This window comes from Nycticebus coucang, chromosome 11 (genome assembly GCF_027406575.1).
Source record: "Nycticebus coucang isolate mNycCou1 chromosome 11, mNycCou1.pri, whole genome shotgun sequence".
Lineage (NCBI taxonomy): Eukaryota > Metazoa > Chordata > Mammalia > Primates > Lorisidae > Nycticebus > Nycticebus coucang.
The window spans coordinates 120,908,420-120,933,974 of NC_069790.1; the positions used below are offsets into that span (position 1 = coordinate 120,908,420).

At 57.3% G+C, this 25,555-nt stretch overlaps 4 protein-coding genes across 13 annotated transcripts; 2 read left to right on the forward strand and 2 right to left on the reverse strand.

Annotated features, from left to right (window-relative positions):
* Positions 1 to 710: 710 nt before the first annotated feature.
* On the reverse strand, positions 711 to 4,653 carry CDK5 (cyclin dependent kinase 5). 4 transcript variants are annotated; one of them, XM_053609666.1, is made up of 12 exons: positions 4,524 to 4,653; positions 3,825 to 3,913; positions 3,669 to 3,736; positions 3,489 to 3,549; positions 3,335 to 3,391; positions 2,552 to 2,647; positions 2,330 to 2,404; positions 2,075 to 2,171; positions 1,841 to 1,911; positions 1,315 to 1,374; positions 1,127 to 1,207; positions 711 to 998 (listed from the first exon to the last, which is right to left on the reverse strand). In XM_053609666.1, the coding sequence occupies exons 1-12, from the start codon at positions 4,558 to 4,560 to the stop codon at positions 912 to 914; spliced, it is 879 nt and encodes a 292-aa protein (XP_053465641.1). In that variant the 5' UTR covers positions 4,561 to 4,653; the 3' UTR covers positions 711 to 911. The 4 variants fall into 4 exon arrangements, with proteins under 4 accessions (XP_053465641.1, XP_053465643.1, XP_053465642.1 ...); XM_053609668.1 differs by lacking the exon at positions 1,315 to 1,374 and having other exon boundaries at positions 1,127 to 1,255; positions 1,771 to 1,911; XM_053609667.1 differs by lacking the exon at positions 1,315 to 1,374 and having other exon boundaries at positions 1,127 to 1,258; positions 1,771 to 1,911.
* Positions 4,654 to 6,142: 1,489 nt separating this feature from the next.
* On the forward strand, positions 6,143 to 8,812 carry LOC128598853 (translation initiation factor IF-2-like). The gene is made up of 2 exons (XM_053609671.1): positions 6,143 to 6,536; positions 8,699 to 8,812. The coding sequence occupies exons 1-2, from the start codon at positions 6,147 to 6,149 to the stop codon at positions 8,750 to 8,752; spliced, it is 444 nt and encodes a 147-aa protein (XP_053465646.1). The 5' UTR covers positions 6,143 to 6,146; the 3' UTR covers positions 8,753 to 8,812.
* Positions 8,699 to 21,197, forward strand: SLC4A2 (solute carrier family 4 member 2). Of its 3 annotated transcripts, none has more exons than XM_053609657.1 (22): positions 8,699 to 8,812; positions 10,504 to 10,669; positions 10,841 to 11,076; positions 11,156 to 11,271; positions 12,736 to 12,968; positions 13,055 to 13,197; positions 14,207 to 14,387; positions 15,957 to 16,092; positions 16,191 to 16,356; positions 16,467 to 16,581; positions 16,736 to 16,920; positions 17,056 to 17,281; positions 17,376 to 17,591; positions 17,673 to 17,821; positions 17,924 to 18,118; positions 18,791 to 19,045; positions 19,145 to 19,234; positions 19,415 to 19,581; positions 19,981 to 20,234; positions 20,317 to 20,486; positions 20,678 to 20,851; positions 20,958 to 21,197. In XM_053609657.1, exons 1-22 carry the CDS (start codon positions 8,762 to 8,764, stop codon positions 21,036 to 21,038), a joined length of 3,705 nt encoding a protein of 1,234 aa, XP_053465632.1. In that variant the 5' UTR covers positions 8,699 to 8,761; the 3' UTR covers positions 21,039 to 21,197. The 3 variants fall into 3 exon arrangements, with proteins under 3 accessions (XP_053465632.1, XP_053465633.1, XP_053465635.1); XM_053609658.1 differs by lacking the exon at positions 8,699 to 8,812 and adding an exon at positions 9,390 to 9,431; XM_053609660.1 differs by lacking the exon at positions 8,699 to 8,812 and adding an exon at positions 9,463 to 9,977.
* Positions 21,198 to 21,298: 101 nt separating this feature from the next.
* FASTK (Fas activated serine/threonine kinase) lies at positions 21,299 to 25,527 on the reverse strand. Of its 5 annotated transcripts, XM_053609662.1 has the most exons (11): positions 25,337 to 25,494; positions 24,386 to 24,576; positions 24,154 to 24,250; positions 23,511 to 23,690; positions 23,246 to 23,385; positions 22,543 to 22,756; positions 22,289 to 22,448; positions 21,981 to 22,072; positions 21,774 to 21,909; positions 21,585 to 21,699; positions 21,299 to 21,507 (listed from the first exon to the last, which is right to left on the reverse strand). In XM_053609662.1, exons 1-11 carry the CDS (start codon positions 25,416 to 25,418, stop codon positions 21,400 to 21,402), a joined length of 1,515 nt encoding a protein of 504 aa, XP_053465637.1. In that variant the 5' UTR covers positions 25,419 to 25,494; the 3' UTR covers positions 21,299 to 21,399. The 5 variants fall into 5 exon arrangements, with proteins under 5 accessions (XP_053465637.1, XP_053465636.1, XP_053465638.1 ...); XM_053609661.1 differs by having other exon boundaries at positions 24,154 to 24,576; positions 25,337 to 25,527; XM_053609663.1 differs by lacking the exon at positions 24,154 to 24,250 and having other exon boundaries at positions 25,085 to 25,479.
* Positions 25,528 to 25,555: the final 28 nt, after the last annotated feature.

Consider the following 25,555-nt stretch of genomic DNA (forward strand, 5'->3'; position numbering starts at 1 on the left):
AGAAAGCTCTGACCCAGAGCCTGGCAAGAAGTGGGGCACAGGGAGAGGACAGAGGCCATTCCACTCCCAAGAGTACAGCTGTTTTCCTGCCTTAGTAGACCAAGGCTCCCTTTCTCACATTTGGGACCAAGCATGGCACACAGCCTGTCCACGGAAATGATTCTTGCTTTCCCAACCTCCCCACAAAAACTGAAGGCCCCAGCTTAAGACAGTGGGGGTGGGGTGAGCCCTTCCTTCCCCCTCCTGCCACTAAGGGCACACCAATGCCCAGTCATAGGCTCAATTTCCCTTTCTCTGACTGCAACCTACACATTGGAAAATTGACAAACAGGGAGTGTGTGTAGGGTGTTTCTAATGCTTTAGGTCTTTCCCAGCCTGCAGGCCTGGGTATGGGGGCATGAGGAGGAAAGGGACAAGAGGGACATGGGATATGGAGAACCACAACCACAAGGAGAGGCCCTTTCTTTCCCATTCTGGGGGAAGCCCACCCTTGCTCTCAGATGCTGCCACCACCCATCTGGGCAGAGAAAGGAAGGGATGCGCACAAGCACATGTGCACAAGGACAGGCTGTCCTGACCCCAGCAGTGAGGGGTGTCATGGCTTCCATCTCCCAGTCTCGAGACCCTTGGTTGGTTTGAGCTGGAGGCAAGGCTGCAAAGCAGAGACCCCAGTCCACACCCTTCCAGTCACTGGACCATCACATCAGCCAGACTGTGGGAAAGGAGCCAATTTATGAAATTAAATAAAGTCCACAGAGGGAGTGACGAACATGAGCTCAGGCACCTCCACCCTGGCCAGGCCCAGCACAGCTGGAACTCAGCATCTGACCTTCATCCCCACTGGCCCGCCCCTCCCAGGAGGGGGCTCAAACAAGGCCAGACCCCAGCCTGGTGGCCAGCAGTCCTGGTGCCTAGGGGGGGCAGAAGTCAGAGAAGTAGGGGTGCTGCAGGGCCTCTTCTGCTGAGATGCGCTGCACAGGGTTACACTTCAGAAGGTTCTGGAGTCAGGGAGGAAAAAGTGGTGGCAGGTTCAGGACAGGTCAGCTGCCCAGAAGCCTGCCCTCCTCTAGTTGCCCTGGACAAGAGCAAGTGTCTAAAACCCCACCCTCTCCCTCTGGTCACCTACCTGCAGCAGGTCCCTCCCTGTGGCATTGAGCTTGGGCACGACATTCACCAGCGATGTTGTAGCTGGGTACATTGGGTAGGGCTGTGGAGAGGCAGGGAGAAGCAGACCAGGGGCATGGGGATATGCAGGCTGCTAGGAACAGAAAGAACAGGAACCCTGATGAACCATGCTCCTCCCACCCATCACACCTTATAGTCAGGCAGCTTGGTCATGGCAGGCCACTGTTCCTCAGTTGGTGTCCCCAGAAGTGTGTCTACCAGGTCAAGGATCATTCATGGAGATGGCAATGTCTGCAACTTTTGGGGAGGGTGAGGGTCTCTTCCCCTCCCAGGGGGCATTCCTCACCCCACCACAGCCTCCTCTTATCCATTTCCTCGTCCTCACCTGTGGCAGAGGGAGGCCCCCCACGTGGCCCCACCAGCTTCCCTCACCTAGCTTGAGTCCTGAGGTCCAGTCCTAGTGAACCAGTTCCTACCCCACTCTCACAAAACTCTGTCTGCTACATCCTAATTATTCATGGCTCATCTGGAGGAGTGCACTGCTTGTCTATAGGCTGGTGTCCAGCACCCCTGCTATCCCTGCTTTGCCCTCAGGAGGAGCCCTGCAGACCCCACCATCCTGGCCCAAGGCCATCCCATCCTCACCCCCTGTAGGGCATGTTCCACAGGTCGGTCCCCTTCCAGAGGGTTTGAGAGGAAGGGAAATGGAAGGATATCGGAAGATCCTTTTCAGCTGGTCATCGACATCATTGCCAGGGAAAAGAGGCCGCCCAGCGTTGGCCAGCTCTGGGGGAAGAAGGGGAACTAAGGCCCCTCGCTCCCAGGTACCCCCACACCTTCCATCCCCAGCCCCAAGGTCCTACTCCCTAACTCTAGATGGGACCCTCCAGTTCTTGCCTGTCAACCCAAATGGAAGGCAAAGTGCCTCTGCAGAGCCCCAGAGTATCACCTGCAAAGATGCAGCCGGCTGACCACATGTCAATAGAGGTGGAGTACAGTTTGGCCCCAAAGAGGACGTCTGGTGGGCGGTACCACAGCGTGACCACCTGGAAGAGACCCCACCCACAGGGACCCCCCCACACACTTAGAGGATGGAGAAAGAGTTTGGAGGCAGAGGCTCAGACAGGAAAGGAGAATGCTGTTTTGGGTCCTAGTAGGAGCTGAGGGCCTCCCTCCCTCAACCCACAGCCCACTTTCTAGTCACCTCAGCTGAGTAACAGCGAACGGGGATCCCGAAGGCTCGAGCAAGGCCAAAGTCAGCCAACTTCAGTTCCCCGTTCTGAGGCGGATGGGAAGGGGACAAGAAGGAGCCTTAGCAGTTAGTGCAGGCTTCATCTCCCTCCTGCTAGGCCCTGTCCCCTTAGCACTCCCAGCCCCTGGCTCCAGCCTCCCCTATCTCCCACCTTCTCCCTTAAGAAGTAAATACCCTGTTTATTAGCAGGTTCTGGGGCTTTAGGTCCCTGTGCAGCACGTTGCGGCTGTGACAGAATCCCAAGCCTTTTAGCAGCTGGAAGAGGAATGACTGGGGCAGGGGGAAGAGAGATGGGAGTCAGACACCCCAATATTGCTGCTGTGCCCAAGGGTGGGTCACCCCCTTCATCCTCTGCCTCTCTTCACCCCCATCCACCTGTCATACCCCAGATCAATATGACACTCATTGTTCAGGACCTGCCTACACTGTGCCCAGTACTCAAAGTACAACAGTGAACAAGCTGGCCCTGCTTCCTACCTTTCTGGACCTTACAGCCTAGTGCGTCTTCTTGCCTTCCCAGACCATCCTGACCTCCTTTAGCTGGCCGCGTCTGAGCACACTCTTGTCACATCACCATAAAATATGTGCTACAGCATTATTTGGAACCTGGCTCCCTAGGAACCTGAATCAAGGCACTTGGTCTTGGGCCTAGAAGAGTGCTTGGCACACAGAGAAGCACTAAGTAAGTGTCTGCAGAATAAATGCCAGTATCGCACTGAGCCTCGCTTTCTTGCCTGTCAAGTGTAAATAGTCACTGATGTTAGAGTGTTGTTCTTCAGGTCACATGACTATGCTTGCTAAGATCAGAGGCCACTGGAGGGTAGAAATGGTTTCTCATTCTCTGACACCCCAAAGTGTCCCTTTTCAGGGCCCAAACTTGGTGCTCAAAGAGGGCTTGTACTGAATATAGACTACAACCCCAGCCTTGAGGAGTCCCCTAGACACCACTCTCCTCACCTTCACAATCTCAGGGTCCAGGTCACCATTGCAGCTGTCAAAATACTTCTTCAGGTCCTAAAATGGAATGGGGTAGGAGAATGAGACAGAGTTTAACCTCAGTCTGGGCCCCTACACGTTCCCAATGCTACTGTTCTTCCAGCTCTCCCTTCACCTGGTCACAGAACTCGAAAACCAAAGTCAGCTTCTTGTCACTATGCAGGACATCATGAAGCCTAGGGGAAAGGAAGGGCTCAAGTTTGCACCTCACATCCCAACATTAGCCCAGCCCATGCCGAAGCCCCCACCTGTTCCCACCAGCCATGCAGGCAAGGACAGCCCTGCCTTTACACACCTGACAATGTTCTTGTGCTTCAGCTCCTTGAGTAGGCAGATCTCCCGGAGGGCAGAACTCGGAACACCCTACATGTGTGAGGGAACCAGGTGGGCAACAGTCAGATCTCAGGCAGTCCTACCTTCAACCTTTCCCTGACCCCATCCTCAGGCCTACCTCATCATCGTCATCCAGCCTCACCCGTTTCAGCGCCACAATCTCATGAGTCTCCCGGTTTTTGGCCTTGAACACTGTTCCATACGTGCCTAGGGGAGGAGGTCAGGGGTGAGGGAAAGGATGGGGCACCTCCTCCACACCAGAAGGAAAGGATGTGCCTCCTGGGTGTACAAGGAAAGGGATTCACGGTGAAAGCCCCAGGCATGAAGAGCTTCTAGTGAGGATGTGGCAAGTAGGCAGAAGATGCCTGCCAAGGGTGTGAGCAGGAGGGGTCTGGGCTGCCAGGGTAAGAAGGTCAATAACAAAAGCGATGCTCCAGAGATTCTGGAAAAAAGGAAGACTGGTCTGGTTCTGGGGGGCTGTAGAAATGCTGATATTGGAGGTCTGCAGCAAGAACACAGGCTGGGGGGTGGGGTGAGGTTGTGCGAGTGGTACTGAGACTGGGATGGGAAATGCAGGAAGTGCCGCGGTCGAGAGGTCTGTTCTACAGGGAGCGCTAAGGTTGGAAGTGGGAGTCTGCGGAAAATGCTACGTGGCGAGGACTGTTGTCTGCACGAAGTCCTGAGCTCAGGGTCCAGGACTGCGGCCAGTGCTGAGGTCTAAGCCTGCAGATACTGCTGATGGTAGGGGAGCCAACGCTGCAAGGAATGCCAAAGGGTCTGCAGAAGATCTTGCAGAAACATCTCCTGGTTTAATTACCTTCTCCAATCTTCTCCAGTTTCTCGTATTTCTGCATCTCGGCGGCCGCAGGGACCCCTGCGGGCCCTCGGTTCTAACACTCCGGTCCCGGCGTTGCAGAGGAGGTGGCACCCCTGCCTCCATCCCGCCCCGCCCCCTGCCTGCGCAAGGGCTTCTGGGGCTTGTAGTCCTTGGACAGCTAGGTCTCCCAGTAACGCTCGGCGCTGCGGCCGAGAAGACTATAACTCCCAGCAGGCCGTGCCCAGGAGCTCTGCCGCACTCGACTCCGGGGCTCCGGTTCCACAGCGGAGGCAAACCCAGGACTTCAAATCCCAGGAAGCATCGCGTATCCGCTTTCCGGGGGTCCCCGCATTGGCGCCGCGGTTCCCAGTGTGCCCTGCTCTTGTTATTCTTTTTCCGTGCTCCCGAAAAGGGCCGTTCCGGGACTACGCGTTCCAGAATGCAGCGGGGTGGGAGTGGGGCGCTCTCGGTTTGGAGTTTGGCGGCCTAGATCTTGGGCCTCAGTGGCCCGGCTCTGACCCGGTTGGTGGTATTGAGTTCCCAGCGACCCCGTTCCTGACGCTTTCAGTACCGGTTTTCACCTCTCTCCAGACCTCACCTGGTTGACCCCAGGATTGATTGCGGAATGGCTCTGAGGAATGTCTTGCAGCTGATGACTTCACAGGGGCCAGCTGACCACAGGGCTGGAAAGAGAGACAGGCGGGCCCATTTGAGGCTGGATTTGAGGAGGGGGAAACATGTCAAAGACCCACCCCCTTTCTGCTGGAGCCCACAAAACTAGCCACTTTACCCGGAAGACGACTGGCTGGAGCCTAGGGGTCCCGCCAGATCTCAGTCTCCAGAGCAGGGATACTGGAGTCAGCCAGGGTGTGGTCGAGGAACGAGGGCCGGCAGGCTGGTTACCCCACTCAACAGACATGACCACAGACGGATAGTACACTTGGAGCAGCCCTTACCTCATTCCTGAAAGGAGTTGATTATAGATTTTCTTGTGCTGCTCTCTAATTGTCTCATGATTGCATTCTTGAGGGCTGTGAACTGGGCAAAAATGACTCTAAACAGCACTCTTCAGCCCTGAAACCAGATTTGGTGCTAAACATTTAATTAACTCGTTCATATCTGAATGCTCTTGCGTACACAATGCTGTGCCTTACGTATTTGGCAGGCTAAAGAAGAGAAAAGCGTTATCTGTTACAATTTATAATTTAGTTGGGAAAACACACAAAAGTCTTTAAATAATAGGTGATGGCTATGAACAGGGTTCAACTCAGTGTGGAGGTAACAGAGCCTAAGAACCAGGCCATCTCAGGGAATCTGTCTGTCTTAGAAAGTGGGGGGTGCCTAACAAGTTGTCTTCCCTAGGTCAGCTCAAGATAACCGGCGGCCAACCTCCATCGCTATCATCCCCTCTCACTTGCCACCTCATCCCTTAGACAAAGACAGGGGCTCTCTTGGAGGCACCGGGAGGTATTTGGGCAGGGGCGGGGCGCCAGAGAATCTAGATCCTGATGCATTTCTATTTCAACTTCTTCCGCCCCGAATTTCCTGGCGATCCTTGTGCCTGCGTTTTCCTGCATGGGATTCCCCACGTGAGGCGGGCTCCTTTCCGCCCAGAGGTGCCAAATGGAGCCTAGAGACGGCGTCTCAGGGGCTCCTGAGCCCTCTCTGGGGAACCCCGTGGCTGCAGCCTCTCGGGGAGGTAGCGTTGGGCAGCGGGAGCGGCCCGGGGGTGCAGGGCAGTGCCTGGAAGCGCGCCCCCGCCCCTGCCCTGGTTTCGGTCCGGGCTCCCCGCCTCCCGACCCGCTCTGCCGGGACCGCGCACGGTGCGCTGGGGGGCGCGCACGCAGGGGGCTGGCTTGCCCGCGGCGCGGGGGAAAGTTGAGTTGGGAGAAGTTGGGAGCGGCAGGGGCGCGCCCCAGGGTGGGCACGGGGGAGTCGTCGGGAGCGCGCGAGGGCGCCGGAGGACGGGGAGAGACCCCCGAGACCCCCGGGCGTGAAGTCCAGACCAAGCGGGTAAGCGGAGAGGTGGTGGCGGGGGAGGGCCAGAGCTGCAGAGGGAGGAAGGGAGGGGGAGGAGCGCGGGGGGACTCGGGACTCGTGCGGAGGGAGTGGAAGTGGAGGAAAGGGCGGAGACTGGGGCGCGGGGAATCGAGGTCTTGGGGAGACCGACCGCGAGGCGAGTGGATGCTGGTCCGAAGCGGGCATACCGGGTCCCGCTTCTTAAGAGTTCTCAAAGCCATGGTGCCGCGCCCCCTGCCACCAGGAGGGGGTAGTCTCAGGGAGGCGCCACCGGCCTTCCCACTCTGGGCAGTCTCCAGGCGATTGCCCTCTTCTGCGACCCTGCTGCACTGCCCCTTAGTTTCGTCTGGGCGCTCAGCCTCCGAACTCCGGGCTGGGAGGCGAACCGGGAAAGGGGAGTGGCGGGTCAGGTCGGGACAAGAGGTCAGGCAGAAGAGGGAGCATCTGGGTGGAGATGAAAAAGAAGAGCCCGGAGAGTTGGACCTGAATCCCGGGGTCCGGTTTCCCTGGGTGGGAAGCTCTATACTGGGTGTTGGGGACAGCGCTGTCTGAAATCTCTGAACTCCAGAAACTTATTTTCCCTCCTTACCCCCGCCAGCCCCACACCCAAGAGCTGTGGAATGTACAAATTCACTTGGGGGGTGGTTAATGCCCTAGTAGGGGTCCGAGGTGCTAATCCCTTGGGCAGGGGGAAAAAAGGCTAATCCTCCGGGCCGGTCGGGGCTGGTCCCGGAATGTGCCCCCATTCGGATTATCGGCGCGATGCTTTGAACAGAAGCTGCTTTGTGTTCTGGGACAGCGGGGGAGGGGTGGAGTGGCGTGAATAAAAGGAGGAGCGGATGGTAGCGGAGTTCGTTGAGGGCACAGCTTGGAGGTGGGAGTGGGCACCTGCAGGTGCTCCGGACTGATTCTCCATACCCATCCCAGAGTGGCCCCCCTGCTCCCACGGGATTGCCCTGGCTGAAGGCCTGCTGGGGAGGGTGAAGAGGGTGGTCAGCTGAGTTGACGTTCTTGCCAGGAATGTGTCACCCAGGCTCCCCACTCTGGGCTGACCCCCCAAGCCTGTATCATTTGATCCTACACTGACCTGTCTCACTCCTAAGTTGGGCAGCCCTGACTCCCTAGCACACTGGGGAGCTTGTTGCCTTCGGAATGCTTTGGGTATCCCCTTTGTGCTGCCTCCACTAGGAATGGGTCCCCCAATTTGCATCAATTAGGTTTCAGCCCTGCAGCTCCTGGGCATACACAGTGTCCTCCCCAGCCTTTACTACAGTCACGGTCAGGAGGTAGCAGCCCTGCCACTCAGATTTTCCTGGCCCCAGGCTAGGGAGGGGACAGACTGCCCCTCAGGGGCAGGAACCTCAGAGCTCCTGTGCCCACCTCCTCAGTACCCATCACATGCCCCTCCCCCCATTATAAACGTTTGCCTGCCTGGCCTGTGCCCATTTTCTGTTCCTCCCTCCCACTGAATGAGTGGGGGTGGTTTCCTGCCCTTCACCCAGGGAGTCTAACTCTCTCCTGCCTGCCCCCCTCCCCCACACACCTGGGGAGGGGAGTCTCCCTGCCTGGCCTCCACTGGGGAGGGGGCTACCCTTCCTGCGGCTGCCCTCTGGCTTGACATATTGGACTCACCCCAGAGTTCTCTTACTCCCTCTTCCTTGCTCATTCCATGGGGTGTCTCACTCTTCCCACCACACCCCTCTCTGGTCTCAGGCCCACCTCTGGTGCCACCTCGGGCATGGTTCCTGTTTCTGTCTTGGCCTTCACTCCCCTTCTCTCTCTACTCTTTATCACACCCTCCCCAGTCTCTGTTGCTTTCTCTCCAGGACTGGGCCTTGACTCCTTTCTTCCTCATTTTTTTTTTGCAGCCTCCCACCTTTTCTCTCCTCCTCCCTATTCTGCCCAGTCTCTTGGCCCTTTTTGGCCCCCTTCACCTCAGTCTTCTCCTTTTGCTTTGTTCTTCTCTTTTTTCCTGTGAATAACTCTTCTTTTTACTCTTGCCGCCTCTAAGGGCCACTCCAAGGCCCTTCACAGCACAGAGGATCCTGAGCAGCGCAGAGACCTGTGTGGCAGGCAGGCTTCTTTTTCATCCCCTGGCTGGGTGCCCTGCCAGCCTAACCCCTCTCAGATGATGACTGGGCATCTCCCCTACCCAGGTTATGCCTCCACCTTGTTGCCCTGAAAGCCGCAGTGACAGCGAAAAGGGCTAAGATTTGGCCATGAGCAGCGCCCCCCGGCGCCCCGCCTCGGGGGCAGATTCTTTCTGCACGGTGAGTGTTGCCCACAGGATCAGTTGGGCCCTGACCTTTAGTCTCAGTCCCCTTCTGCTGAGGGTCCTCACCAACCAGGGGTACCTGTGTGGGTGTGGATTAGGAGGGGTGCTGCCATCTGTGTCCTGACTGTGCAGTATGGTCTGGGAGCAAAATGGTTATTGCAGTGGGAGGAAGGGGGACGGGGGTATTTAGGTGTCTTATAGTCCTGGGTAGAAAGATGCTGCTGCTGCTTGCTGAAGGAAGACTCACACAAACCTTGAGGACTCTGGGTCTCTAACCCAGCAACCCCTCTCTGACCTGGCCTTAGAAGCTGAGGTCAAGTCTGTGCTGTTGCTGGTGCTGGCTTCTGGGCAGAGTGACTGGTGTAACTGGCCCCACCCTTCAGCCCCACGTGCCACCTGGCCCGCCCCTCCCTTCCCCCATGTGGCTACAGCCCCACATGGCCCCCTCCTGAGTTTCCTAAGGAGTCTAATGATTAACCCAGTGCCATAATCAGCTCCATTATTGGTCACTTTGGCCCAGCGGGCACGTGACTGGGAAGGGGCGCGGGCCAGTCCCCTCCCCCTCCTTCCCTGGTTCAGTCCTGCCAGTCATGGACTTCCTCCTGCGGCCTCAGGTGCGAGGGGTCCTGGCCCCCCCCATGACCCCCTCCCCCCCACCCCCGTCCTGGGCTGGCTCCCTATGTTGGCCTTCCCTGGTCCTCCCTGGGGGTTGCTTCTGGTGGGAGCAACACGAGGGCTTGGGGAGCTGGGAAATGGGTTGGGCAGGGACCATCCTCCGGCAAGGCAAAGGGGAGAAGACGGCCCCTTGGCTCTCTCATCTTGTATCCAGTGTTCCTGCCCACCGCAGCTGGTCCTGTCCCCACCTCACCCTTGAGACCCGCCCCATCCTCCCCTCCGTACCTCCTTCCCTCCGTCCCTCCTCCCCTTTTCTTCCCTGCTCTAGCTGCTGGCACCGCCGTGGAGGGGGCTGCATACCCCTGCCCTTGGAGGTCCTGATGCCCTTCAGGTCCAGAAGCTCTTGAGCAAATATTTGGTGGCACCTTGAGTTAAGACTGTGGGGTGGGGGGGTGGACCAAGGCTGCCTTCCTAGGCAGCGCTGCTCAGCAAGGCTGGGCTCTCACAAGTGCTGCAGTCGGCTGGGCTCCTGCAGGATGACTCAGGTGGGGGCCGTGGGGGTGGGGTGAGGGGCGGGGCTGGGGAGCAGCCAGGGGCCCGGGGGGCTCTGGGCTGAATTGGGGCTCCCCTGTCAGAGTGAAGTGCAGTCTGTCTGGGCAGGGCTGGGGGTGTGTGTGTGCGCAGAGAGCTACTCCAGGTCAGTTAGCTGGGGCACCTTCAGAAGTTACTTTTTGGGCTCAGCAGTTGTCCCCCGCCTAACAAGAGTTCTTCACTGGCACTGTGTGAACTGCTCGCTTCACACAGTAGCCCCCCCCCCCCCCCCCCCCGGTTGCAGAAGTGCTACCACCTCCAGGGTGGGCTCTTCTACCTGCTCTGGAACTGATTGTACAGCCAGGGTCCAGACACAGCTTAGAACCAGGAGACAGGCTATTGGGGAAGAGATTGGGTCCCTGATGTTGGAGGGGACAGTTGCTGGGAATCATTGGGTCCCTGGCACTGGGCCAGCTGGGGTTTGAGGGCATGATTCCCAGTGAGCCCCTGTGGGTTTTTCTATCCTTTTCTTCCTCACAGACAGAGCCAGAGAGCTTGGTCCCTGGGACGCCTGGGTTCCCCGAGCAGGAGGAAGATGAACTTCACCGCACCCTGGGCGTGGAGCGGTTTGAGGAAATCCTACAGGAGGCCGGGTCTCGCGGAGGGGAGGAGCCAGGCCGCAGCTATGGGGAGGAAGACTTTGAGTGTGAGGGGGCAGGCAGGGAAGGGACGGGTCAGGCAGGGGGCTCAGGCTTGACTGCCCAGGAGTAAGGGGCTGGGACTAGTGGGAGGAATGGTGGTTAGGAGTAGGATGGCAGGGGAGAGACACTGTGCCTACCAGCAGCCAACTCCCCTTCCATCCCCCTCCTCCCTTCAGACCACCGCCAATCCTCCCACCATATCCATCACCCTCTGTCCACCCACCTGCCTCCGGACACCCGTCGCCGTAAGACACCCCAGGGCCCAGGACGGAAGCCTCGAAGGCGCCCTGGAACCTCCCCTACTGGAGAGACCCCCACCATTGAGGAAGGAGAGGAAGATGAGGATGAGGCCAGTGAGGCTGAGGGGGCTCGAGCCCTCCCACAGCCGTCCCCAGCTTCCTCTTCAGTGCAGGTGAGCCGGGCGTGGGCCCCGAGGGGAGGTCTGCAGGGCCCTGGCCCGCCTCTCCTACCCACACAAGTCCCTGTTGCAGTTCTTTCTCCAAGAGGATGAAGGCATGGACCGGAAGGCAGAGAGGACCAGTCCTTCTCCCCCTGCCCCCCTGCCCCAAGAGGCAGCTCCTCGGGCCACCAAAGGGGCCCAGATTGGGTAAGTGCATCCTGGTCAACAAGTGTCCCTTGCTGGGGCTGGGCGGCGATGCAGGAGAAAGTGTGAGTCTTGGAGTCTCTAGACCAGGGTCGGAGCTCAACTCTGCCCTCACCAGCTGTCTGGGCAAGTGACTTAAACTCCCTGAGCCCCAGGCTCCTCATCTGGGAGCCACGCACAATAGAACCTTCTCACTGGGTGGTTGTGGGGATTGGGTTGGTGTGAATTGACGTTCTAATGTGGTTCAGCCTGGCATGGAACCAGATGTGCTATCTGAGCTGTGCCCCACCTCCTGCCTGTCCCCTTACCTATTCCCTTGCCTGTGGACTCAGGGAGCTGGCTCAGCACTGAGCTTGTGACCTCCCAGCACCCGCTGGGGCCCCCAGGTTTTGAGAATAGGAGACCTCTCTTATTCTTGGGGTGCTGCCATTCCACCCTGGTTGGAAACCAAATACTGTCACGTGAAATGGCACTGGAACACTGTTAATGCATCCTGCAGCCTGGTTTGGGCAGAGCATCAGTACTAGGGGGCCACTGGTGTTTGGGGGCACTAGCCAGAGAAGACTTCCTGGAGGAAATGACTTTGCACTAAGTCTCAAGGTCACTACTATCACAGACTTGTTGATTTCTGGGTGCCAGGCAGCATGAAGGGCTATGAGAATTGAAGGACATGTCACCCCTGAGAGTACCAGGCGCTCTGGGACAGTCATACAGATGGGGCGGGTCCACAGTTGGTGCTGGGTGGCCAGGAGGAGGTGAGTGCTTTAGGAAGGTCTGGCAGTGGGAAAGGATTGGATTTGTGGGTTGAGTGTGAACAGAAGAGGGCCACTGAGAGTAGATGGAGGCCAGGGAAGCCTGGACATGGGAGGGGACGTGGGCCTGGAACTGTGGGGGCCCTTGATGTTGGGAGAGGGAAACAAGATGATGTGGCAGGGCCTGGGCTGAGGTGTTAGCTGAGAAAAAGAGAGGAGCAGAAGCTGGAGTCTATGGAGGCCGAGGTGGCAACCTCTCCCACCAGCACAGAGACACTATAGTAGAGAAGGCCCTTCTAGGAGGACTTTATTCTGCTTGATTAAATGTGGCCCCTATGACACTCTGAGTTCTGTGTGTAGGGTGTGCCTGTGAAGGGCAGAGGGGCACAGGAACAAATGCTAGCTAACTGTAGGCAGTGTCCTATGCTCCTGTTACATGCCATGCCCTGCACTGGGCTTTTCCAAAAATCCGATCTTTCCTACACTGTGGGAGGCTGGCCTCAGCCCCAGCTATGGAGGGAAAGTTGATGTTCCGAGGGGCCTTGGGTGACCTTGAGGCTGCATAGCCAAGAGAAGGAATTCGAACACTGGCAGTCTGCTTCCAGAATCCTTCCTTTTCCAACACCCAGACCTTCTAAGAGTAGGAGTGGGGAGGGCCTGGGTCTCAGAGGCAGAGCCCAGCTTCCTCAGGCTCACAGCTGCACTGTCTGTCTAGAACCCTGGTGGAGGAGGTGGTCGTGGTGGCCAGCGGCACAGCAGGTGGTGATGATGGCGGTGCCTCGGGACGCCCCCTGACAAAAGGCCAGCCTGGGCATCGCAGCTACAACCTTCAGGAGAGGAGGCGCATCGGGAGCATGACTGGGGCCGAGCAGGCACTATTGCCCCGTGTCCCCACGGATGAGAGCGAGGCCCAGACACTGGCCACAGCTGACCTAGACCTCATGAAGAGTGAGTGCTGGGGCCTAACTAGCCCAGCACTGGTGGGAAAGGAGTGAGAGGAGGGAAAGCCTGACCTTGGCCCTCTACACCTATAGGTCACCGGTTCGAGGACGTTCCTGGGGTGCGGCGGCACTTGGTGCGGAAGAATGCCAAGGGGTCAGCACAGAGTGGACGGGATGGGCGGGAGCCTGGCCCCACACCTCGGGCCCGACCCCGGGCTCCCCACAAGCCCCACGAGGTACCATGCTCTGTACCACACATTTCCTTTAACTCTCCATCTCCCAACGCCGCTCCCCTGCCTCGCAGACTGCAATGCTCTGTAGCACCAGGGCTGTCCCTGTGGTTCAGAAGGCTGTGTAAGGCATCAGAGCACAGTGTATGCATCTTGGAGCTTATTGCCTTGGGCATTACGATTATGGCTCGCATCTGAGATGTTGGTGTGCTTCTCATGACTGTTTTAGGAAGAGACACCTTTTTCTGGTGTGAAGGGCTGGAGGTGGCTCTGTGTGGCCCTGCACTTCAGTTTTCGACTCCTCATCAGCTCTGTACTCATTTGATCCTCCTAGCAACCTGTGAGGATGACCGCAGGTGGCGTAAGCCCTAAACCAGGGCACTGAGGCTTGGCCAGTCACTTGGTTATTTAGCGACACTGCCTGTCATAGGCTTCAGGGTTCTGCTCCTGAACTCTTGACAGGGTAATTTTCCCCCTTCTTATTGAGATGATGAGGGATGCAATGAGTTGCACTGGCATTAGTGTCCTTCTCACTCACGGGCAGCACCTACATGAGACTGCCAGGCAAGAGACCATTCCCCACATTTGAGAAATTTCCTTTGTTTCCCTGATCAGGCATTGTCCTTCAGAAGTGACCACTCATCTGCAATTGGCTGCCAGTTCTTAAATGCATTCAGGTAGAACCACACAAACCCCACTGTGTTCGTGTGTAGCAAATTTATTTACCAAGCCCTCACTGTGGGTCAGGCAGCATGCTAAGTGTTGTATATGCTTTTTCTTTTAATCCTTATAATGGCCCCTTGAGGTGGATATTATTTCCATTTAACAAATGATGGAAACAGTCTCAGAGTGGCTAGTCACTCATCCACAATCCTACCTAGGCTGTGTATGAGATTTGAGTGCTGCCCACCATGCTCTCCAGGCTCCCTGACCCCTCCTGATGGCACTTATCTCTGGCCACTTTCAGAGCCACTCTGGTTCTGTACCCTGCAGTGCCTTCTCATCTCCCCCCAAGGTGTTCGTGGAGCTAAATGAGTTGCTGCTGGACAAGAACCAGGAGCCTCAGTGGCGGGAGACAGCTCGCTGGATCAAATTTGAGGAGGACGTGGAGGAGGAGACGGAGCGCTGGGGGAAGCCCCATGTGGCCTCCCTTTCCTTCCGCAGTCTCCTGGAGCTCCGCCGGACCCTGGCCCACGGTACTGGCTCCCCTCCCACTCCTGCCCATCCTTGCTCCAGGAACTCTGCTGCTAGGCCTGATCGCTGAGGCCCAAATGGCCCCAAATCTGTCTTGAGCCACACTTTGTATGATTATCACTGAAGCCCAAGAAGGAGCATCGTCCCTCTCTGCGATGTCACACAGACTGCAGCTTCTCGGGCTCTGTTGTTGGGTGACTGCAGGTAGGGCTGACAACACTTATCTCCCATCTGCATTTTCAGCAAGCAGCTTCTCTGGTATTTTCAGACAGGTCAAGCTGATGTGTGGGGTGCTGAAACATTTTTAAGCCATTTTGATGTAAACTTGTTGAAATTCCTGGCATACCTTGGTACATCTTAGAGATCTGGGGAATATAACTGTCAGCTGCCTGACCCCACTGACTGGGGATGCCAGAGTGTTTGGCCATGTGTCTGAGGTTTCCACTCTCCTCTCACTGCTTTCTTCCCAATGGGAAGTCACTCCATTGTTGTCAGAGGCCAGTTTCTAAGCAGCTGAGGCCCTGCCATTAGAATTGTGTCCTGACTGGGAGTAGGCAGGTTCTGAGTGAGGCCTGAGTACTTTGGGTAAAGTGCAAGATTTGTCACTGGGCTTTATGGTCTCTGTTTTAACTGCTCAGGGGCCTTAGGGTCTGTTTATTTTTTTTAGTTCTTTATTCCTGAAAGTTGACCTTAACCTGGTAACTTTTGAAGGGACTTTAATTTCTTTCTTTCTTTTTTTTTTTTTTTTTTGAGACAGAATCTCACTTTGTCACCCTTGGTAAAGTGGCATGGTATCATAGCTCATTCCAACCTCAACATTTTAGGCTCAAGTGATTCTCTTGCCTCAGCCTCCCAAGTAGCTAGGACTATAAGCGCCCGCCACAACGCCTGGCTATTTTTTAGAGACAAGGTCTCACTCTGGCTCAGGCTAGTCTGAAACCTGTGAGCTCAGCCAGTCCACCCACCTCGGCCTCCCAAGTGCTTGGATTACAGGTGTAAGCCACCACGCCCTGCTGGACTTTAATTTCGATATGAAATGAAGAGGGACCTCTAGAAGGTACTGGGTGAGAGCCATGAGGCTGGTGGAAGTGACCAGAAAGTTGAGAAGCCTGAAGAGATCGGGGCATCTTTAGATGGCTTGAGGGCTGCCACATAAACAAGGCCACATATGCGCTGTGTCATGTTCCAGAGGGTAGAACTAGGACCCTAGAGTGATGCTCAGCAGGAGGCAGCACATGGCTTATTAACAGCCCCAGAGTAGGCAGCCTGGATGTCCCATGGAGGCTGGGTGCCTCTGCAAGGAGTGTCTGGCAGCCTCTCTGGTAACTGAGGTTTGGTGGTCTCTGTTGAGCCCCCTAGCATTCCTGTGGGGAGAAATAAATCAGAAAGGAGATGCGACTTAAGGCTTCAGTAGTAGAGTTGGTCCTTCATTTGTAGGCTGGCGCTCTGTCCCCTGCAGCATACCCACCTGGCTGTTCCTGCCCGTCCCCAGCACTCCCTCCCATTCCATCCCCCACTGTTGGCTCTTAACTGGGGACACTGAGGAACTCTCCATGCTGGCTTTGTCCCAGGGGCTGTGCTCTTGGATCTAGACCAGCAGACCCTGCCTGGGGTGGCCCACCAGGTGGTAGAGCAGATGGTCATCTCTGACCAGATCAAGGCTGAGGACAGAGCCAATGTGCTGCGGGCCCTGCTACTGAAACACAGGTAGGCCTGGGGGTGGGGGGGAAGTCCACATCATCCAGCCCACTCACCCCAGCCCTCACTTTTGACCTCCTTAATGTCACTGCTGTCTGCCCCACCAGTCACCCAAGTGATGAGAAGGACTTCTCCTTCCCCCGCAACATCTCTGCTGGCTCTCTGGGCTCTCTGCTGGGGCATCACCATGGCCAAGGGGCTGAGTGCGATCCCCATGTCACTGAGCCTCTCATTGGAGGTATTCCGGAGGCCCGCCTGGAGGTGGAACGAGAGGTAAGTGAACAGACCCTTTGGGGGGCCGGTGCCAGCTGGGAGGGGGACCCTTGTATGAACGCGTGGCAGGAAGGACCTAGCTAATCTGAATTCCTTTCTTTGTCCCCTAGCGTGAGCTGCCTCCCCCAGCACCGCCAGCTGGCATCACACGCTCCAAGTCTAAGCATGAGCTGAAGCTGCTGGAGAAGATCCCTGAAAATGCCGAGGCCACAGTGGTCCTTGTGGGTAGGTAGAGTGAGGCCCTGGTGGAAGGCTTGGCAGCTGGGCCTCAGCAGGGCCTTTGGAGTCTCCTTGGCCTTACTTTGGTGCTGCCCTGGGATAGGGGCTGGAAAGTCAGTGGCCTCCTTGCTCTTGCCCATATGCTGGCCCACATTCTTAGGCTGTGTGGAGTTCCTCTCCCGCCCCACCATGGCTTTTGTGCGGCTGCGAGAGGCTGTGGAACTGGATGCGGTGCTAGAGGTCCCGGTGCCAGTGCGCTTCCTCTTCCTGCTGTTGGGCCCAAGCAGTGCCAACATGGACTACCACGAGATTGGCCGCTCCATCTCCACCCTCATGTCAGACAAGGTCAGCTCCCCTCCACGCCTGGGCCCTGCTCCCTGCATGTCCCCCACTCCCCACCTGCCAACATTGCCCAGTCCCAGCTCCAGGCCCTTGGGCCCCCTCCTCCTTCCCTCCCCAATCCTGGTTGTGCTTTGGCAGCAATTCCACGAGGCTGCTTACCTGGCTGACGAGCGGGAAGACTTGCTGACCGCCATCAACGCCTTCCTGGATTGCAGTGTGGTACTGCCACCCTCAGAGGTGCAGGGCGAGGAATTGCTGCGTTCTGTTGCTCACTTCCAGCGCCAGATGCTCAAGAAGCGGGAGGAGCAGGGTCGGCTGTTGCCCATGGGGTCCGGGCTAGAGCCCAAGTCCTCCCAAGATAAGGGTACGGGCCAGCACAGGCCTATGCAGCATGGGCTGTCCCTAGGAGGGTGGGTGGACAGGAGGGGCAGGAGCCCTGATGGAGGCCTGGGTTGCAGCGCTCCTACAGATGGTAGAGGCAGTAGGCGCAGCCGAAGATGATCCCCTTCGGCGGACAGGCCGGCCCTTTGGGGGGCTGATCCGTGATGTGCGGCGCCGCTATCCCCACTACCTGAGTGACTTCCGAGATGCACTTGACCCACAATGCCTGGCTGCTGTCATCTTTATCTACTTTGCTGCCCTGTCTCCTGCCATCACCTTCGGGGGGCTACTGGGTGAGGAGAGGCTTTAGGTGGGGGCAGGAGGGAGCCCAGGACCCTGACTACCAGCTCCTGAGCCAGTTCCTGTGCCCCTAGGAGAGAAGACGCGGGACCTGATAGGGGTTTCAGAGCTGATCATGTCCACAGCACTCCAGGGTGTGATCTTCTGCCTGCTGGGTGCCCAGCCACTACTGGTGATCGGCTTCTCAGGGCCCCTGCTGGTATTTGAGGAGGCCTTCTTCACGGTAAGGGCTCCCTGCCGGGCTCCAGCCACACTTCTCTGCTCTGGACACCTGTCCCCAGGGCCCATACCCTGAGCTCAGGACTTGACTGCTGCCCCATCCCAGTTCTGTAGCAGCAACCACCTGGAGTACCTGGTGGGCCGTGTATGGATTGGCTTCTGGCTGGTGCTGCTGGCCCTGCTCATGGTGGCCCTGGAGGGGAGTTTCCTGGTCCGCTTCGTCTCCCGCTTCACCCAGGAGATCTTCGCCTTTCTCATCTCACTCATCTTCATCTATGAGACCTTCTACAAGCTGGTGAAGGTGGGCAGGTTGGGAGGGCCAAGGCTTTAGGGCCAGAGGGAGCCGGGAACATGCTGGCCATCTCCTAGTCCTTCCTTCTAGATGTGGGGCCAGGCTGGTCCAGGGTGTCCACTGGGCTTGTAGCTGACACCCAGGAGTTGAGGCTTGTTCTTCCTCATGCCCCTGCCCCAATCTCCTTGTGGTCAGCACAACCCAGCTTCAAATCAGTCTTTTTGTTTTTTTCTTTTTCAATATTTTATATTACTTTTAATTTGGAAGTTTACATATAGTAGGTATTTAGTAACAAAGGTAACACACGCTTTTGTTAGGATGTCAAGTGATTCAGGAGTATAGAATGGGAAAGGCCCCAGAAGCGAGAAACACCATCACAGTGCGGGTATCAGATGTATGTGTGACACGCTCAAGACAGGCCACCCTTGGTCCCCTGTGCTTCAGGTCCATGGAACCACCCTTGGGGCCTGGCTAGAGCCACATTTGCAGCTGCTTGCCTTACATCGGCCCCTTGGCCCTCTCCTAATCCCATATTGCCCTGTGCTCACAACTGGTTCTCTGGGTCATTAACTCAACAAGACAGGCCAGCTTGTCCCCTGCCCCACCCTACTCAGTGTGCAGCCAAGCCCTGGCAATCCCTGCAGTCTAGCTGATAGTCCTATGTGGCCCTTTTCTCCTCAGATCTTCCAGGAGCACCCCCTGCATGGTTGCTCAGTTTCCAACAGTTCAGAGGCAGACGGCAGCAGGAATACAACGTGGGCTAGGGCAGGACCCACGCTGGAGCTGAGCAACATGAGCTCAGCTGGGCAGTCTGGGCAGGGAAGGCTCCAGGGCCAACCCAACACAGCCCTGCTGTCACTGGTGCTTATGGCTGGAACCTTCTTCATTGCCTTCTTCTTGCGCAAGTTCAAGAACAGCCGGTTCTTCCCTGGCCGGGTGTGTAGCCTTGAAGACTATAGGGGACAGGAAAGCGGGTGATAAGATATGAGGCTATGATGGGCAGGAGGCCTCTGAGCACTGTGCTTGCCCACCCAGATCCGACGGGTGATTGGGGACTTTGGGGTGCCCATTGCCATCCTCATCATGGTGCTTGTGGATTACAGTATCGAGGACACCTATACCCAGGTAAGGTGGTGCACATGGCAGTGAGGAGCTGCTGCCTGCCACTGGGCTGGCTCCACCACCTGGAGTCTTAAGTGTTCCCCCCCTTCTAGTCCACAACCCAAGCCTATCCTTAAGCTGGTAGGCATCAAGTTTTTTCCATGTCATGCCCTTCATGTTCATCCCACCCCACCTGTCCTGCAGAAGCTGAGTGTGCCCAGTGGATTCTCGGTAACAGCCCCAGAAAAGCGGGGCTGGGTCATCAATCCCCTGGGGGAGAAGAGCCCCTTCCCTGTGTGGATGATGGTTGCCAGCCTGCTGCCCGCCATCCTGGTCTTCATCCTTATCTTCATGGAGACGCAGATCACAACGTGAGTGTCTTAGCTGAAGGGCTAGAGCCTGGGCCAGCCTGGAGAATGACACTTGGGAACCACAGCTGCATTGGACGAGGGAGCCCAGGGACCTTGGGGGACCTCAAATGCCAGGCTGGCTGCTGTGCTGGTTTACTTTGTAGGCAGCAGGAAGTCCACCTGATGTTTGCTGGGATGGGAACAGGTGGCCTGGCAGTACTTGCTGGGAGCTGTCCTGTAGTACAGGGCGGAGTGCAGACTGAGCTCCATAGTGGAATTCTAGTCCTGAAGGAATGCACAGGACCATCAGGTTCCATAAGCAGAGGGAGGAATTGGCAGGGGATTCTGGAAAGACATGGTGCGCCAAGCTGTGCAGCTGTGTAGCCCAGCCCCCTCAGTGAATGCCCCTCCCGCCCTCAGGCTGATCATCTCCAAAAAGGAACGCATGCTGCAGAAGGGCTCCGGCTTCCACCTGGACCTGCTGCTCATTGTGGCCATGGGTGGCATCTGTGCCCTCTTTGGCCTGCCCTGGCTGGCTGCGGCCACCGTCCGCTCTGTCACTCATGCCAATGCACTCACTGTCATGAGTAAGGCTGTGGCGCCTGGGGACAAGCCCAAGATTCGGGAGGTCAAGGAGCAACGGGTGACGGGGCTACTGGTTGCCCTTCTTGTGGGTATGTGGCCTCTGCCCCTACCCTGGCCAGTGGGTTCCCTGGGTCAGGGAACCATGGGACCAACTGTTTTTCCTGCCCCCAGGCCTTTCTATGGTTATTGGGGATCTGCTTCGGCAGATCCCCCTGGCTGTGCTCTTTGGAATTTTCCTGTACATGGGAGTTACCTCTCTGAATGGGATCCAACTCTATGAGCGGCTGCACCTGCTGCTCATGCCACCCAAACACCACCCAGATGTCACCTATGTTAAGAAGGTGAGCCCTGGGTCCCACAGCCTCTGCCCCACCCTGGTCTACTCAGGTCACCCTCCAGCTCCCCCCATCTACCCATTTTGGCCCCTCCTCTCTGCCTGCACTGAGTAGGCTTCCTAAGAAGGTGCCTCCATCCCATCTCCAGATGCAGCAGGCAGGGAGAGAAGCCTGGCTCACCTGTCTCTGTCCCCCAGGTCCGGACCCTCCGTATGCACCTGTTCACAGCCCTGCAGCTGCTCTGCCTGGCCCTGCTCTGGGCAGTCATGTCCACAGCAGCCTCCCTGGCCTTTCCCTTCATCCTCATCCTCACAGTGCCACTGCGCATGGTGGTGCTCTCCCGCATCTTCACCGAGCGAGAGATGAAATGTGTAAGGACTCCCACCTGCCTTCCCTCGGACACTCCAGTCCCTCCTACTTATGGATCTGGAAAGGTCCCTCTCTCCTTCTCTCCCTGATGGTGTCTTCCTTGCACAGCTGGATGCCAATGAGGCAGAGCCGGTGTTTGACGAGCGGGAGGGTGTGGATGAGTACAACGAGATGCCCATGCCTGTGTAGCTGCCGCCTGGAGAGACAGCCAAGGGACTGATGGACTGAGGAAACGGGCTGTGGGATGGGCCTTCCCATCCCCCTTTCCTTCCTTGTTTTTATTTAAGTGAATAATTTAATGTCCCCACCCCTGACCCCTCACCCCCCGCAGTAAAGTGCTTCAGCCCCTACTTACCCCTAGCCTATTGTTTCTGTAGGGGATGCACATATACAGAAGAGGTAGGAGACCCAGCCCTGCACTCCCTGTCCCAGAAAGGAGACTTGCAAAAGGGAAGGAAAGGGACTTTAATGAAAAACCAAAACATAGGAGGCCAAAGTGCAAATTGTCACCCCCCCATGGGGGGCTATCCTAAACCCCACCTGAATCCCTTCACCCCCCTTCAGGCCCCCAGCGGAGGCCCAGGGCCTGGAGCTTCTGCCTCAGGTAGCTCTTGAGCTGAGGCAGGCCTCTCTGGGACTCCAGTTCCTCAAAGGGCAGCTGTGGGAAGAGGGCAGCATGTTACCATTGGCCAGGAGTGAAGACAACACTGGACAGGGCAGGGCAGGGCAACTCACGGGCAAGAGCTGGTAGCCCATTAGGCCCAGGTGCCGCTCCCTCAGGGCCCGTGAGCCCAGTAGTACCCTGCCATCACGGCAGAAATGCCAGCGTTCCCGCAGCATCAGCACCACCCTAGAAGTGGGGAGGAACATGGCTCGGGTGCTGCCGCAAAAGATGGCTGAGGCTCTGCCCCCTGCCTCCCTTACCTTTGAGCAGGGTCTCTGGTAGTGGGGTTAGAGGCAACCTGGCCTTGTAGGCAGGACCGTGGTGGGTATGGCAGAAAGGGATTCTGGGTCCTCACAGGAAGCACAGCACCAGAGCTGCTGACACACAGCAGGAAGTCTGCAGGGAGAAGGGCCAGTGGCCTCAGCCAGGGCTCCCTCTCCCCAGATTGCCACCTACCCAGAGCTCACCTGTGCAATAACCTGGAGGGACAGTCAGATCTTGGCAGTATTTCTCCTCCCCCAGCAGTTGGCGCAGTCCCTCAGCTACTATGTCCTTGTGACTGCAGGGAAGGACAGGATAGCAGGAAAGGCTGAGTCTCATTGGAGTTTCCTCCTACTCTGCACTGTGTAGCCACTACCCCCTTGAGGCCTATTGCCTCAGAGCCCATTATTCTTTATGACTGCCAAAAGTTAGCTTGGGTTGTTTATGGTCCCTTTGGCTTTTCTGCTGTCTTCTGTGTGAGTCCCCTCCCCTTGCCCCAAGCTGCCCCATCCACCTGTACTTGCAGCGGGCACGGTCAGTGGTGAGAGGCTGGGGAAAGATGGGCACTTGCTGCCTTCGGGGAAGGCGGGGACCCCGGTATCCTGGGAGCTCCAGCTCCACAGCAGTGTTAAGCAGAGAGAGGTAGCGACGCACAATCAGAGCATGAGGGGTGCCTGCAGGAAGGTGGAGACTGGGGCACACTGGGCTGCAGACCACCCCACTCTTCCCCTGCCCCTCAGAGTCCCGGCCAGCCAACATGCTGCATACCACTGATGTGGTTGATGAAACTAGGGGAAAAAACAAAGTGCAGGGCTCTGAAGGGCAAACACTGCAGCTGGCACAGTGACATTAAGATGTTGACTGTGGCCAAGGGTGCCACCCCAGCTTCCCGAGCTAGTATTCTTTCAAGGCAGGGCATAAACTGCTGTTCCAATGGCAAGTAGTTCAGCCGCCCGAAAGGCAGAACCAACTTCTGCACCACCTGTGGAGGAAGACCAGTTCATTACCCACCAAAAATACCTCCCTGGTATCTTCTACAAGCTGAGCTTTGGGGAGGCTGAGGCCTCAAGCTTATAACATTGCTATAAAGGGAGGACAGTCCTTCTACCCCCCCTCCCCCGCCCAACATACAAGTTCAGTAGCATAAGCAGTCATGAGCAGCAGGTGACTAAATCACCAAATAAGCAGCGGGGACAGCTCTGTGGGGTCTGGCCATGAAGGCTTTGAGAAACAGGATCCGTGAAGCTAGGGTGGAACTGGGAGTACTTTGGAAAACTGCAGAGCTTTAGGTACATGCTAGTTATGGGTGTTCGACAAGCCAGAGAAAGTAAGGATGGAGGTCCCAGGGGACAGAGCAGCCCACTGGTGTGTTTACTGCAGGAAGAGGCCGGCCAAGCTTGACAGAGGGCTGGGCCTGATGAGGATGCTAAGGATGACTCAGAGAAGCGTGGGTGGGTGGAGGCAAGCCCACCTTGCTGTTGAGCTGGGCTTCCTGGACCACCAGGAAGTGGGCAATGGCTTCCAGAAGTTGGGGCTCCCGCAACCGGTGTCGGGCCAGGTGCTGGGCCAGGAGCACCATCACATGGGGGGTCAGTTCCTCTGGCCTGGCCTCTGTGAAAAATGGCCTATTATGTTGGACCCTCAGGCCAGACCTCCAGTTGACTAAATTCCACCTCAATCCATCTTTCTCCTCCTCCTCAGCAATACCCCCATTTGCCTTTAACCCCCTCCAGCACCTGCCAGGCTGCTGATCAGATGCTGCCGTGGATACCGCAGGAAACGGGGGCAGCTCAAAGCAGCTTCCAACCCTTGCCCACCACAGAAGACAGGTTGCAAAGGGGGAGGTGGCTTTGGAGGGAGGCGGAACCTTCGCTCCTGTTCCAGGGCACACACCAGGGGCCCATCTGATGGAAAGCCTAAGAGGGAGAAGTCAAAGGCCGTCCTGATAAGAGCAATGCTGGTTTGGTCTAAGAATGGGGTTAGCGAATTCCCCACCTTTCTCCTCTCCCATTTCCTGAGTGGGAAGGTATGCTAGAGTTTAAGTACAAACACTGAAGAAATGTAAAATACTGTGTGAACGTGAGGCATTAGGAAAGTCTGTGAGGAAGACCTTATACAAAGGTGGCAAACATACTCTCATCTCACACAAACTGACAAATCATAGTGGCTCCAAAGAGCACTGTATTACAGAAGGGATTTGGGGTGCCACCTTAGTGAGACTAGAACAAATGCTGTTTAACTCATAATGTCTGCTATTGTAAGAAGGGAAGTGTGCCTGGGTATGTGTAGTTCCTGGCAAAAGTCTGAGAGGTTGAGTCTCTGTTTCTCTATTTTTCCATTAGTACCCAGCCCCCCAAAAGCCCTCAAGCCCCTCCTCACCAAGTAAGACTGCAAGGTGCAGACACACACGGATGGTGTGAATGTCAAAGGAGGGGCAGTTACGGATGATGAGCTGACTCAAGTCCTGCAGTGTGGCCTGCTCCACAGGAGGGGGCTGTGGCTGAGATGCTAAGAGCTGGCCCAGACGACGAAGTGCCACGGGGTAGTGGTGGGCGCGCACCTTGGTGGGGTTCTGGCCCAGCCAACGCAGCAGCTCCCCAGGGCTCCTTGCCTGTTCCAGAAGTCGCTGCAGCCCTTGCACAGGGCCTGCATTGGGGCATCCTCCAAGGGGTCGGTTCCCCCACTTGCTGGGCCCCAAACAGCAAGGCTGTACTGGGGGAATCAGCAGCAGGCCAGACAGCCGAGCAGGGGAGGCCTGGGCAGAAAGCAGGACTCGAAGCATGAAGTTGGGTGATGGAGACCCTGAAGGGCGGTCCAGAAAAGGGGGTGAGGTTTTCTCCAAAGAGGAGAAAGACCCGCTATCTACTCACTTCACTCCCCCTCCAGAGGGGCCTGGGGTTCAGAGTACCCCTTTGTGACTGCTCTGGTCCTCCCCCCTACCCGCCCCTCTGCCTCCTTACTCCTTTGAAATTGTCATCATACTCCTTTAACGTGCTCAGCATAGCACTATTTACAAAGCAATTCCGTATGCATCATTTTCTCTGATACTTCTTACACGCCCACGAGGAGTAGGCAGGGCAGGCATTACCTCATTTCACAGGTGGAGAAACCACGGCCCAGAGCAGCTTTAGTTAAGCCCGAGGTCATTAACCGGGTTAGTGGTCGCGCCCAGTCTAGAGCCCAGGTGGCCCTGGCGATGCGCCCTTCCGACCACCTCCCCCTCCCTCAGGAGGCGGCGGCAGCACGAAGGACGGAATGCGGACTCCGCGGCCGGACGGTGCTGGGTTCCATGCTGGGCGCTCCCACTTACCAGCGGCGTGACCTTGGACCTTCGTCTTCGTCACTCCGCCTAAGTCTCCTCACTCGTGAAATGAGAATGCAGTGCCCACCTCGCACAACACGCGTGGGACTCGAGTGCGCAGCTTTGCAATGGCGCGGAGTCGCTGAGGTCAGGAGCCCCCACATCCACCCCTGCCCAGGGACTCCAGGAGACCGCGGTCACCGCCGCCAACGCCAGCTCCCGCCGCCCTCCCGCGGCCCGCCCCGCAGGCGCCACCCCTACATGACTCCCCGGGCCCCGCGCAGGTCACTCCCTCAGTCGGTCTCGGGGCCCGGGAGCCGGGCTCCCCCCGCGGCCTCCTCATCAGCGGGCCACCAAGTCCGCCATCTTCCCAGCAGCCCCCGGAGCGCCGCCCGACGCCAATCACCGCGAGGCCCTGGGCCAGCTGAGACGTGGCTCCCAGCAGGCGCTGCGAGCCCGGGCGCAGTGAGCCCCGCCCGC

What these genes read in the sequence shown, in the direction of transcription:
- LOC128598853 (XM_053609671.1), top strand. Translation starts at nt 6,147, where the DNA reads ATGGAGCCTAGAGACGGCGTCTCAGGGGCTCCTGAGCCCTCTCTGGGG. An exon ending in GTGAAGTCCAGACCAAGCGG is followed by an intron (nt 6,537 to 8,698) that starts GTAAGCGGAGAG and finishes TCCCCTACCCAG; the next exon opens with GTTATGCCTCCACCTTGTTG.
- CDK5 (XM_053609666.1), bottom strand. Translation starts at nt 4,560, where the DNA reads ATGCAGAAATACGAGAAACTGGAGAAGATTGGAGAAG. An exon ending in GGCTGGATGACGATGATGAG is followed by an intron (nt 3,737 to 3,824) that starts GTAGGCCTGAGG and finishes TCACACATGTAG; the next exon opens with GGTGTTCCGAGTTCTGCCCT. An exon ending in AGCTGAAAAGGATCTTCCGA is followed by an intron (nt 1,375 to 1,840) that starts TATCCTTCCATT and finishes CTGGTAGACACA; the next exon opens with CTTCTGGGGACACCAACTGA.
- FASTK (XM_053609661.1), bottom strand. Translation starts at nt 25,418, where the DNA reads ATGAGGAGGCCGCGGGGGGAGCCCGGCTCCCGGGCCCCGAGACCGACT. An exon ending in AAGCCCAGCTCAACAGCAAG is followed by an intron (nt 22,757 to 23,245) that starts GTGGGCTTGCCT and finishes CTTCCTCCACAG; the next exon opens with GTGGTGCAGAAGTTGGTTCT. An exon ending in TTTCATCAACCACATCAGTG is followed by an intron (nt 22,449 to 22,542) that starts GTATGCAGCATG and finishes ACCTTCCTGCAG; the next exon opens with GCACCCCTCATGCTCTGATT.
- SLC4A2 (XM_053609657.1), top strand. Translation starts at nt 8,762, where the DNA reads ATGAGCAGCGCCCCCCGGCGCCCCGCCTCGGGGGCAGATTCTTTCTGC. An exon ending in TGGGGAGGAAGACTTTGAGT is followed by an intron (nt 10,670 to 10,840) that starts GTGAGGGGGCAG and finishes TCCTCCCTTCAG; the next exon opens with ACCACCGCCAATCCTCCCAC. An exon ending in ACTGGTTGCCCTTCTTGTGG is followed by an intron (nt 20,235 to 20,316) that starts GTATGTGGCCTC and finishes TCCTGCCCCCAG; the next exon opens with GCCTTTCTATGGTTATTGGG.